General features: G+C 32.4%; 2 protein-coding genes across 2 annotated transcripts; both read left to right on the top strand.

The window, feature by feature from the left end:
- The first annotated feature begins 892 nt into the window (after positions 1-892).
- LOC102663590 (F-box/kelch-repeat protein At3g06240) lies at positions 893-5384 on the top strand. Its single transcript, XM_014772490.2, has 2 exons — positions 893-1788; positions 4862-5384. Exons 1-2 carry the CDS (start codon positions 893-895, stop codon positions 5382-5384), a joined length of 1419 nt encoding a protein of 472 aa, XP_014627976.2.
- A 220-nt stretch (positions 5385-5604) lies between these two features.
- LOC121174343 (cell division cycle protein 27 homolog B-like) lies at positions 5605-9832 on the top strand. Its single transcript, XM_041013533.1, has 4 exons — positions 5605-5730; positions 6348-6447; positions 9383-9564; positions 9776-9832. Exons 1-4 carry the CDS (start codon positions 5605-5607, stop codon positions 9830-9832), a joined length of 465 nt encoding a protein of 154 aa, XP_040869467.1.
- Positions 9833-12207: the final 2375 nt, after the last annotated feature.

Here is a 12207-nt window from a genome sequence, read left to right as displayed (position 1 = left end):
TTTATTTTCTCTCTTTACCAAAAAATATATAAATTACATTATAATTAAAATGTATAATGAATAATTTTTTTGAGCATATAAATACTATTTTAGACTTATGATATATAAATTATAATGTGTTATATTGTTATTTTTGTTTATTAATAATTTTTAAAAATATTAAAATTGAAATTAGAACTATAGATATTAATAATGATAGATTGAAATAGATAAGAAAATAAATTAAATCCTTCCGTTGATATTAAAAGCATAAGAAGATATATCAAATTGTATTTGAATTTTAAAATAAAGTGTATATACTCAAAATTAGTTTATGATATTTTATTATAACTTGTTAAATCTTTTAGTTAATATAAAAACATAAGAGAAAATATTTGAATTTTAAAGAGAAAATATATATATTTGAGATTTGTTTATAACATTCAATCGGTATTAAAAACATGAGATGATATACCAAACATGTTGAATAAAAATTAAAATTTATACTATATACATGTTAGGAGAGGGAAATTTCACCCTCTGCTAACAGAATTAGAAGCCTGAGAAGCATATAGTAATTTTAAGATTTAATTTATCTAAAAAATATCTTCAATATGATACAGTACTATATCTAGATTTAAATTAAAATCAATTTCAAATTTAAAATAAATTTAGAAATAGTATTTGAAAACGTAAAAGTTAAAAGTCATATTATAAAATCATCTCTAATATCTCTATTATAATTTTTAATCTTTTTTTACAGCATTATAATTTAAAATCTAATCTTATCGCTTGAAGATTTTCCGTATTTATATTTTTGTTTGCACAGATGAACTATCAACAAATTATATAAAGGTATACACGTTCAGCTGCTGAGCCATTTGCAAAGAGGATGAAGAAGATTAATAAAAAGATGAATAAGATGAAGAGGAAGGTCACTCTACCTTTCGATTTGATCGTAGAAATTCTGTTGAGGTTGTCAGTGAGATCTTTGTTGCGTTTCAAATGCGTCTCTAAGTCATGGTGTGCTCTCATTTCGGATCCTGAATTCGCCAAATCCCATATTGACATGGCTGCCGCACCCACCCACCGATTTCTTTTCACATCATCTAATGCTTCCGAATTGAATGCAATAGACGTAGAGGCAGAGGAACCACTTTGCGACGATTCCGCGAATGTGGTCTTTAAAGTTCCACCATCATCCACTTTCAAATATTATAAACATTCGGTAAGAGTTGTAGGTTCTTGCAGAGGATTTATACTCTTGATGTTTACAGGCTTGGATTCCATTGGTTTCATCGTATGGAACCCATCAACCGGCCTGGGGAAAGAAATTCTGCATAAGCCAATGGAGAGATCATGCGAATATTTGTCTGGTTTTGGGTATGACCCATCAACTGATGACTATGTGATAGTGAATGTTATATTGTCCCGGAGGAAGCACCCGAAGATCGAATGCTTCTCTTTGAGAGCCAATTCATGGAGTTGCACTAAGAGTAAGGCTCCTTATCGTGAGAACCTTACATTTGGGGATGGGGTGTTCTTGAATGGAGCTCTTCATTGGTTGGTTAAACCCAAAGATAAAGTTGCTGTAATTATTGCATTCGATGTGACAAAAAGGACATTATTAGAGATTCCACTGCCACATGATTTAGCCATTATGCTGAAATTTAACTTATTTCGTTTCATGGTGAGACAAGGATGTCTTGTTCTCTGTTCCTTCGGTTGGAAGAATACAAGGCTTATGCCTGAAATGTGGACGATGAAGGAATACAAAGTGCAGTCATCTTGGATCAGATCACTCGTTCCGTACAAAAACTATTATAATCTCTTCGATCTTTTCTTGCCCGTATGCTTCATCCTAAACGGTGAAACTTTGGCATCTAATGCCATTAACACATTAGTGAGACTTAACGACAAAGGCGAACTGCTTGAGCATCGCATGCATGAATCGATTTTAAATAAATTTTATACTTTACTGCATTGTGTTATGTATAGAGAGAGTTTGCTATCACTGCCCAGTGCCCAGGGGATTTGAGGAAGCAGCTGAAGAAAATGAACAAGGACAAAAAGAATTCATGTTTACCTTTTCTGATATTTTCTTACCTTTTATTACTATTCAATATACATAAGGGAAGATGTGAACTTCAATGTGTTGATAGTTCAGTTAATTTGTCTCCCAGACTTATAGTTTTCAACTCCAAAAGATTAATTAGTTTTTCATAGTGACGCTGATAATCCTTCTATATGATCATACCTATAATGATACATGCATGTGCTATGAATGAATAAGTTATAGCTTCAGCAAAACTTTGCTAATATTTCCTTTCGTATTTTCTTTTACCATGTCCAGATTTTCTTTATCTGCATAATCTATATATGATCATGAAACTAGAAACTTTCATAGTTAGCATAATTAATCTTTATGAGGAACACCTGATATATAATTGAAAATTATGAATATTTAATTATGTCTTTTCAATTCTGAACTTGATTTTTCATTATTTCATCCATTATTTCCATCCGAAGATAATATATTCAAACATAGATTAATAGATTAATCTACACAACTTACAACATGCAACATTCAAAACAAAAAAAAATCAAGAACCAATTTATATCACATACTATATATACATACATATATATCTAGGTATTTATCTTTCTGTCTCTATATATGAAGTATTTCTAGTTTCAAAAGGATTACAAATAAATACTTGATAATTTATATCAATCATGCTGATGCTATATTTCTTCCCTTAATTTTTATATTTCACATTTTTTTCCAAATGCATTTTATTTACAATTTCTAAAATCCTAATTTCCATTATAGCCGAACCATGTACTTGTAATGTCACACAAACTGATATAGTTCATTTTGCCTTTTCTAAATAGAAAGAAGTAATAGCTGGATAAAATAACAACGGCCCTTTTCATATTACTCACAATGCATACCAGTGTTTAGCTCAAGTTGTTGACTCACCAAGAAAATTCTGATGTTGTTATGTTCTTCAATCTTAAAATTGCCAATGTCTTCACAACATAAAAATTATGGTATGCCCCTTTTCTAAGAATAACGCCAACAATGGTATATTTTTAGTTTAAAATAAATATTGTATTCTTATGCTACATGTATCGACATTGAACTGGATACTGATGCCATGGCAGTGCTTTTGTGTATGAGTTAAAAAGATGAGAAAAGTCTAAAATTTATTATCCCCTTAATTAGTATGGTATAGCACCACCTTCATCAGTAGCTAAAAGATGCAACAATTTCAAAATTGTGAAAATACTTAATCATCATATCATATCCCTCCACTAATTAAGAAGAAATGACAGAAAGGTTATGGGATCCCCATAATACGGTTAAATAAGAGCCAAATATTTTTACAATTTTACTATATAAAATTATGCATTATTTCCACCAGGCGAGGGGTGGTCCTACTAACCTTGTGTAGGATTGCCTCCTGTAGGAGATATATATGTGGTTTATAAAAAAAAACAAAATGAATTTTTAAAACTAGAGTTAAAGAATTTTTTTTTTACGGATCGTATCATAAACTTCTCACAAATTGAACTCAATCAATGCTTAATCAATTCGTCCTTTGCACATTATCCTTTATTAGAGTTCTTTTTTTCACAAAGATATATCTTGAACCTTAATTTTTTTAAAACTGATTAATACTTGAATGAGAGATAAAGATCAGATCAAGAAAAAAAAATATACAACCTTTTTATACTAGTTCAATCTCTATCATTAGAGAAGTTAATCCAGTTATCTAATCCAAAATTAGAATTAGATTTTCACTATGCATAAAAAATCTTTACAAGCAATCACAACCAATCAACAGTTTGGTAAAAGAGACTTTGGCACTCAACATTAGGATCCTTTGTGAATAAGAGCCTAAGAGAACCTCACTCTTAGCCCAAACTAGAAACACCTATTATAACATGCCATAAGTGATTCATGTACAAACAAAAGGATGTGTAAAACCATACACGAAAATCAAGAGTAAAGATAAACACAACCTGATCAATTCTTTCCGCAAAAGATCTTCACAATAAAATAGTTTTGAAGGTGAGTTACTTCTTCTAAGCACTTTTCTTCTCTTCTTTCTTTAACTAATAACAACATGTGATCTTAGCTTATTCAGAGGCTTATTGTGTTATTTTTGAGATTTTGAGATTGTTTAGAAGAGAACACAAGCTGGTTATTTATAGAGAAAATAGTTATAACCGCCTATAATCGATTAAATATACAAGATAATCGATTAATCCAATGAAGTAATCGATTAGATTATCTTTTTAATCGATTAATCCAATGAAGTAATCGATTAGATTATCTTTTTAATCGATTAAAGTGTTCTTCCCAAAACCTGGAAACAACTCAAGAACAATATAATTGATTAGATACTCAAAGTAATTGATTAAAGTGTTCTTGTTTACTTCTTAACTACTTATAGAAAGAGAAGTAATCGATTATATCACATGGTAATCGATTAAAGCAAAGAATCCTGAATAAATTAGTCATTGTCTAAAAAACAATTGTGTAATCGATTACGAAAAGTATGTAATTGATTAAACCGATATGAGACATAACTCTGCAAGCTTTAAACAACTTGTATAATCGATAACAATAAGGCTGTAATCGATTAAAATAAAGAGTTTTTCCTTCTGAAGAAACTTTTCTAACTTGGAAATATTTCTTCTCACTACTAAAAAAAATGCTTTCAACATCGCTACTTTAACATCGGTTTTATGAAAACCGATGTTAACAAAAGAACAATGGCATTTTTGTAAATAAATTGATTTTGTTAACATCGATTTTTGATAAAATCAATGTTAATCATTTTTTGTTCAAAAACCCCCTTTTCATCTTCAGCCACATCCACTCTCACTTACTCACTCAGTCACTCACTCATTCGTTCTTGTCCAAAAGCCATCTTTCATTTTTTGCCACGTCCACTCCACCATCCTCCTCCCCCTCAACCCTCACCCTCAAGTCCAGTACTGCCTTCAACCTTCCCCTCCTTGCCACCTCTCTTGACGCCCATGACGACATCGTCTACCGCTACAACGTTCATGCCAACCTAATCGAACCGAACCTCTCTCTTGGGAAAGGGTGCTTTGAAGATAACGTTGCGGATTGTGCGTTTTGGGGGAATAGTTTGGTTTGCATCACGAAGGCGAATCAGTTGTTCTATATTGTTGATTTCAGAAACCCTAGCGCGATGAAGCTCTTAGATCCCAAGATCGAGGAAATGCCGCATTATACGACCATGATTAAGTTGCAATACACACTACAGTACACGACCTTCATGCTCAAACTCCAAGAAGATGAGATTGTGGCAGTGAACTCCATCTTCGAGTTTCACAAGCTCCTCCCCCCAGCGTGGTGGAGATAGACCTCTTGGTCGTTTGGCAGATTTGGCTGGAGATCCTCACTGTCGTTGAGCATGAAGAGAACAAAGACGAACTTAAGGAAGCAAATTTGCAACGTGGTGGCATGTGAGGGAATGAATCGCATGGAAAGGCACGAGACCTTGAACTAGTGGCGGAACCGGTTCGGTTCGGCCGGGGTTTTCTCCAGTTCACTTGGGTTCGAACGCGTACAAGTAGGCCAACATGTTGCTCGCACTTTTCGGGGGTGGGGATGGGTATAGAGTTGAAGAGCACAATGGGTGTCTCATGTTGGGATGGCACACTAAGCCCTTGATTTCCACCTTCGTGTGGCAACTCGCGGCAAAACCGGTGATGGCTGCTCATTGAGTCAACTCGCCAATTCCTCAACCAACTTTCTTACGTATTAGTAATCCACTTTGTTTGATCTACCACTGAGTTCCTCGATTGACTTGTTGCAGAATGCATAACAGAAGAAATATTACAAGTGATTTGCATACAAGCCTCACAGGACCCATCATTGTCGAGTTTGCAGAAGGTGTATTCTGAAAATGGTAGGTCAGTTGCATCTCATCAATGGATGTTACTTTGAGCTTCAATTTCACATTTGAGTTCCTGAAGTAAGGATTTATTTTGACCATTTTGTTTGATTGGTAAATATGATGTAGGATCATCACTACTTGTGGATAAATAATTGTGTTGGTTATTGGAATTATAAGGCTTTCTTTGTTTTTGTATTCTATGCCACCATGGTTAGTATTTATTCTATGATATGTTTCCAATCTGGCATCTACTGGTTTCTATAGTGAACAGGATTCCTATTTGACATAAGCTTTTACAATGTGCAGATCATATTTATGAGTTGTGTATTTCAGAAGGACTAAGACCCCATTAAAGGAAGTTCTCTCAAGACCTTTTATGTAAATTGCATGCTATTATTTATAAATGTTCTAATATATGTGCAAAAGATTTGTGCTCCTCTAGTGGGGGAAGTGAAGGCAGTAGCAGACATGCATCAAAGGAAAGCAGAGATGGCAAAGCGTTCTGATGCCTTTATTGCCTTAATCAGTTTGTACTACTGCAACATAACATTTATGCTTCCACCATTATTTCTTCTTTATCTTAATTACATTTCACAATTAACACTACATGTTGTGATTGTGGAGATACAAGGTTAGTTTATTAATAAAAAGAGAAGAAAATGAAGAAGAGGTCACATTTAAAGTTTTCACTAATAAAAACTAATAATATTAATAATTAATATTTATTGATAAAAAATATTGCATGTGACTGTGATTCAATATTATTATCAAAGGTTTGTGTTTGCTAAGAAATTTGTTCCATTAAAAAAATATCATGCTTAAGAATTAAGGTTAAGAATAATTTATAATTACTCTTTTTTAAACCATCTAAATAATTTTAAGGACACTGTCCATGAAAGTAAAAGAGACTGTTGGATCGAGTGGCCTCAGAATAATTAAGAAGAAGGGGTTGAATTAATTATTCCTAAACCTTTACTAATTAAAAATTTACTCTTCTAAGGCTTTTACTATATTGTTAAGTAAATGAAGAATAGAAAAGAAACTTAACCAAAAGTAAAAGTGGAAATTAAAGTGCACAGAGGAAATTAAAAGAGTAGGGAAGAAGGAGACAAACACACAAGAGTTTTTATACTGGTTCGGCAACAACCCGTGCCTACATCCAGTCCCCAAGCGACCTGCGGTTCTTGAGATTTCTTTTCCAACCTTGTAAAAATCCTTTTACAAGCAAAGATCCACAAGGGATGTACCCTCCCTTGTTCTCTTTGAACAACCTAGTGAATGTACCCTCCACTAGAACTGATCCACAAGAGATGTACCCTCTCTTGTTCTCAGTCAAATCCAAGTAGATGTACCCTCTACTTGTACCACAAAGGATGTACCCTCCAATGTGTTAAGACAAAGTTCTCAGGCGGTTAAACCTTTGAAACTTTGTGAATAGGGATACAAAAGAATTCTCAGGCGGTTAGTCCCTTGAAATATTTTGTATATGGGAAAAGGAAGAATCAAAAGAATTCTCAGACTGTGTCGTTTTGAATTCTTTGACAAGGGAGAAGGGTGACACAAAAGAATTCAGGCGGTTAGTCCTTTGTTCTTTTGGAAAAGGGAGAAGAGAGACACAAAAAGAATTCAGGCAGTTAGTCCTTGGCGAATTCTTTTTGGCAAAGGGAGAAGAGATGAAAAGAATAAATAGCACAAGTTTTCAAGGTTTAGAAAACCAGAAAACTTTAGAAAACTTTTGACATAGAAAGAAGAAGAAGAAGTTCAAAGAGACTTAGAAATCAATGTGGAAAAATTGCTTGTGTAAAGAATGAATTGGAAAAGATAGATTTGAAATGCAAAACAAAGCGTTGCTTTTATAGACTCTTCATGTCTGGTCAAGAGAACCATTAGAAGAGTTATGACCTTTAGAAAAACTTAAAACCAATTTGAAAAAGTCAAAAACTATTTGAAGAGTTACATCTTTTGATTAGTTCAGAAACTATCACTGGTAATCGATTACCAAATCAGTGTAATCAATTACACAAAGCTTTTTTGTGAAATGATGTGACTCTTCACATTTGAATTTGAATTTCAACGTTCAAACACACTGGTAATCGATTACCAAAACATTGTAATCGATTACAACATTTTGAAATCAATTGGAATGTTGTAAATTCAGTTGAAAGCCTTTTGAAATCCATTTTGCTACTAGTAATCGATTACAATAATCTGGTAATCGATTACCAGAGAGTAAAAACTCTTTGGTAAAAGGTTTTGAGAAAAATTCATGTGCTACTCAGTTTTTGAAAAAACTTTTTAATACTTATCTTGATTAAGTCTTCTCTTGATTCTTGAATCTTGAGTCTTGAATCTTGATCTTAATTCTTGGAAGCTTGAATCTTGAAACCAAATTTCCTCTTGAACCTTGAAGTGTTCTTGATTCAATCTTAAACTCATCCTTTGATTCTTGAGATCATCATCTTTGTTATCATGAAGTGTTCTTGATCTTTGAGCTTTTTGTCATCACCTTTGTCATCATCAAAACTTCTTTGAATTAATCTTGATTCATCATGAAGCTTGCTTCTATAGAGACAATACCTTAAAATGTGTAAGCCTAATAGTATAAAGGACATAAGGTTAGAACATTGACAGTAGGAAGGCTAAGCCATACATGTGAGCTGTAAGACCCTCTCGCCTCCTTTATGTCTCATGTCTTATAAGAATTGAAGTTAAAAGATTTAAACACCCTTCTTTCTCAATTTATCAAGACATTTTTTAAAGGAAAAATCATTAGATCTGCCTGAGAGCTAATGTAGACAACATGTCACTTGAATGAGATTGTTTCTCTTAGAAAATAAAATAAAACTCTACCAAAAAATATCATGTTTAAATTTATTTTATTTTTTTAATTTTGAACCAGTATTACAAGAATGATTGATAAAACTATTATTCTATCATGTTTAAATTTGTACGTCTGACTAGTTAATTCCAAATCATAGTGTGTTGGAATACGAAAACATTTTCATTGGACCTAAAAAGAAACTTTTTATTTTATTTTATTAGGATAACTTTGCAAGGTCGCAAATCATTCTATTTATTCTAAAAAAATAATTGTTTAATTTTATTAATTTAAAATTATTAACGAACATGTATTAAATCAAATAATCTTGAATCTCATAACATACACTATTATTTTTCTTATTGCAATGGAACCTTACCTAAAATAAAATAAAACTTCTCCATAAATTGGCATATAGAAAAAATCCATACATTATCAATGGATTTTTTTTTTAAAATTTATGCAATGCATTGGCATCGCTTTGATTGTGAATCAGTCATCACATGACAAATTATTGCCATTTTATAAAATATGATTTGTCAGAGAAGCGGGGAAGCATTGACCATAATGGAGAAGGCTATTTTGGAAGATAAGAAAAATCCAATTCCCATGTACCAAAAAGCTAGCATACTCATATGATTAGAAAGAATTGACGAGGCTTTGGATGTCCTAGAGGAGCTGAAAGAGGCACAACCTCATGAAAGTAGTGTCTATGCTTTGATGGGTAATATCTATGGAAGGCGTCACACGCATGAGAGAGCAATGTTTCATTATGGTGTTGCTTTGGATTTGAAACCATCTGTAACAAATGCTGCTACAATTAAGGTGAGTGGCTTATAACAGCTTTACAACAATCCTTTTTGTCTCTAAACTTGTCACCGGTTTTTACAAATAACTGATCTTTCTACTCTTTTGATTGGTTTGGTAAATGTTTATTTAATTTGTATGATCACTATAGTATACGTAGGAACTTATGGTTGCTGTCATTATTTATTTGTTTTCTTATGTGACTTGAAGCTTCTTATTTTTTAAATAGGTTATTGTTGAGAAATTGATTATACCTGATGAGTTCCAAGACAAAGATGATTGTTAGCTCTACCTTTCATTTACAAGCTCAACTAAATGTAGTGTCTAGATTTGGTTCTGATGAGAAAACTATCAAGACAATTTTTGAACAAATGAAGTTGAGGTATAGCAAAGCTTGTATACTATTATGTTTGGATTAATTAAAAGGAAAGGAGTTGAATAATATTAATTATTATTGGAAAAGCCTCAAGTTGATCCTTCAAAGTTAGACGTATCACCACATTAGTTCTTTGGCTTGTTATAGAAAATTCGTTATTGTAGTTATCAAGGTAATTATATTCTACAATATTTTATTTGTTGTTAATAATACTGAATGTTTTGTATTTCCAATGTCTTCATATAAGGTTTTGTAAGTAATGTGATTTTGTAATTAAAATAATATTTTTTAATATTTTAATTTAAAATTAATATATTTTTTTACAAATTAGTTATGGTTGGTTCATTGTAAAAATAATAGAATATTTAAAATTTTTGCAAAAAATAACATTGGTTGGTCTAAAATCGATGTAGAAGGTGACTTTACAACATCGGTTTTGGTCAAAACTGATGTCGTTAGAACATTCTAAAAATCGATGTTGTAAATGACTTTCAACATCGTTTTTTTTAATCGATGTAAAAAGTATTGTAGAATACACATTGTAAATGACTTTCAACATCGGTTTTTTTAGAACCAATTAAAAAGTATTATAGAATACACAACTCAATATCGGTTTTTAGTAAAAACCGATGCTTTTTGTACGATAATATCATTTTTTTAGAAAAAAATCAATGTTGTGAGTATATTTTAACATCGGTTTTTATAACCAATGTTAATGTTGATACTTTTAACATCGGTTGTTTCAACATCGATTCAAAATCGATGTTGAATGTCTAAAATAACTAATGTTAAAAACATTTTTTCTAGTAGTGTCTCACTTACTCATAATGATGCATGATGCACAAAAGATATGATATGGACTAAGATGCAACATTCAATATAACAACCAATACAAATGCCACTCAAGGGAGTTGGGCATGTAAAAGGCAAAACATTTAAAGCTTTTCTCTAAGTTTCAAGCTTTAGTCTTGATGTTGTTCATGTTGCTCCCCCTATCTTTAACAATCTTCCCCTTTTTGGCTTTGATGATGCCAAACTCGAATATAACATTGAATGCATTTAGAGGGTCTGAGTCTTGAGATTAGAGACTTGCTTTTCTTAGTCAATCTTGAAAATTATTAACACTTAAGAAAGGATCAATTCATATCATCATCATCATCATATATCTTACTATATAATTTTACTGATGCTAATGCAATATAATGTAGTGCAGTACTAGTTCATCTCCCAAATGCTTATATAATACAATGCAAGCAAATATTCAATACATATGCAGCAGTTCATATATATCTCCCTTTTATGCACATATGCAGTTCATCTCCCCTTTTTGGCGTTAACAAGGCCAAAAAGTTTGAATTTATACACAAAACAGAACATACAAATTGAAGGGAAATAAAACCACAAACATTTCATTATTCATGAAACATTACAATTCATTAATCATAGATCATAAAAAACTTAACTATCATTATAAGACAAAAAAAAAAAACAGATCAACAAACATCAGAACCAAGCATAAGAACATAACTAAGCTTCATCTTCATCTGGGTTAAGGTTACTAAGGGTTAGCTTAGTTTCAATGTTCTCTAGCCTAGTGGTGATATTTTCTAAGGTGTTTTGAACATCAGATGAGTGCTCTTGATGGAGGTGAAGCATGACATCCATCTTTTGAATCATAAGAAACTCAAAAGGACTCCATTGGTGCCCAGGCTTTTGCTAAGCTTCATCTTCCATCTGGTCCATGTTTGCTGCTGCTGGTGGCGCTCCAACCATGATCCATTTGTGTTTAACAAACCTCATCCCAAGCTTCTTGAGATGCCTTTCAGTTATCTCATTAGACGCTTTGGTGAAGTCTACGATCTCATTAGAAACATAATTATTAAAATATTCAATTAATCTAAAGGCTAACACAACATACAGAAACTCATAATCCACTAATCAACGACTCTTCAACATGATGTCTTCAATTAGAAGTACCCAATTCATTTGAATACCTGATTTTAGACCCTACACGATTTCTAAATCATCGTCATTCACCTGTGCGTGGTTGTTGGACCTCGGTGTGAGAATGTAGGTTATGAGGTACACGAGCATTTTGTCTTTAGTAGTTAAACCACCTACACCTAGGTGATTCCTCATATTCCTTGATGGGTCAAGGAGCATACTTCTATAAGTCTGCATCTTGCTGTAACCATCATCGGATTCTTCAAACTTGTGGACTCCACCCATATCCAGTCTAGCTACTACCTTCCAAACTGTAGCATCGATAACCATTTATACACCAT

Source organism: Glycine max, chromosome 20 (genome assembly GCF_000004515.6).
Source record: "Glycine max cultivar Williams 82 chromosome 20, Glycine_max_v4.0, whole genome shotgun sequence".
NCBI lineage: Eukaryota > Viridiplantae > Streptophyta > Magnoliopsida > Fabales > Fabaceae > Glycine > Glycine max.
This window is presented reverse-complemented; position numbering and strand designations above follow the sequence as displayed.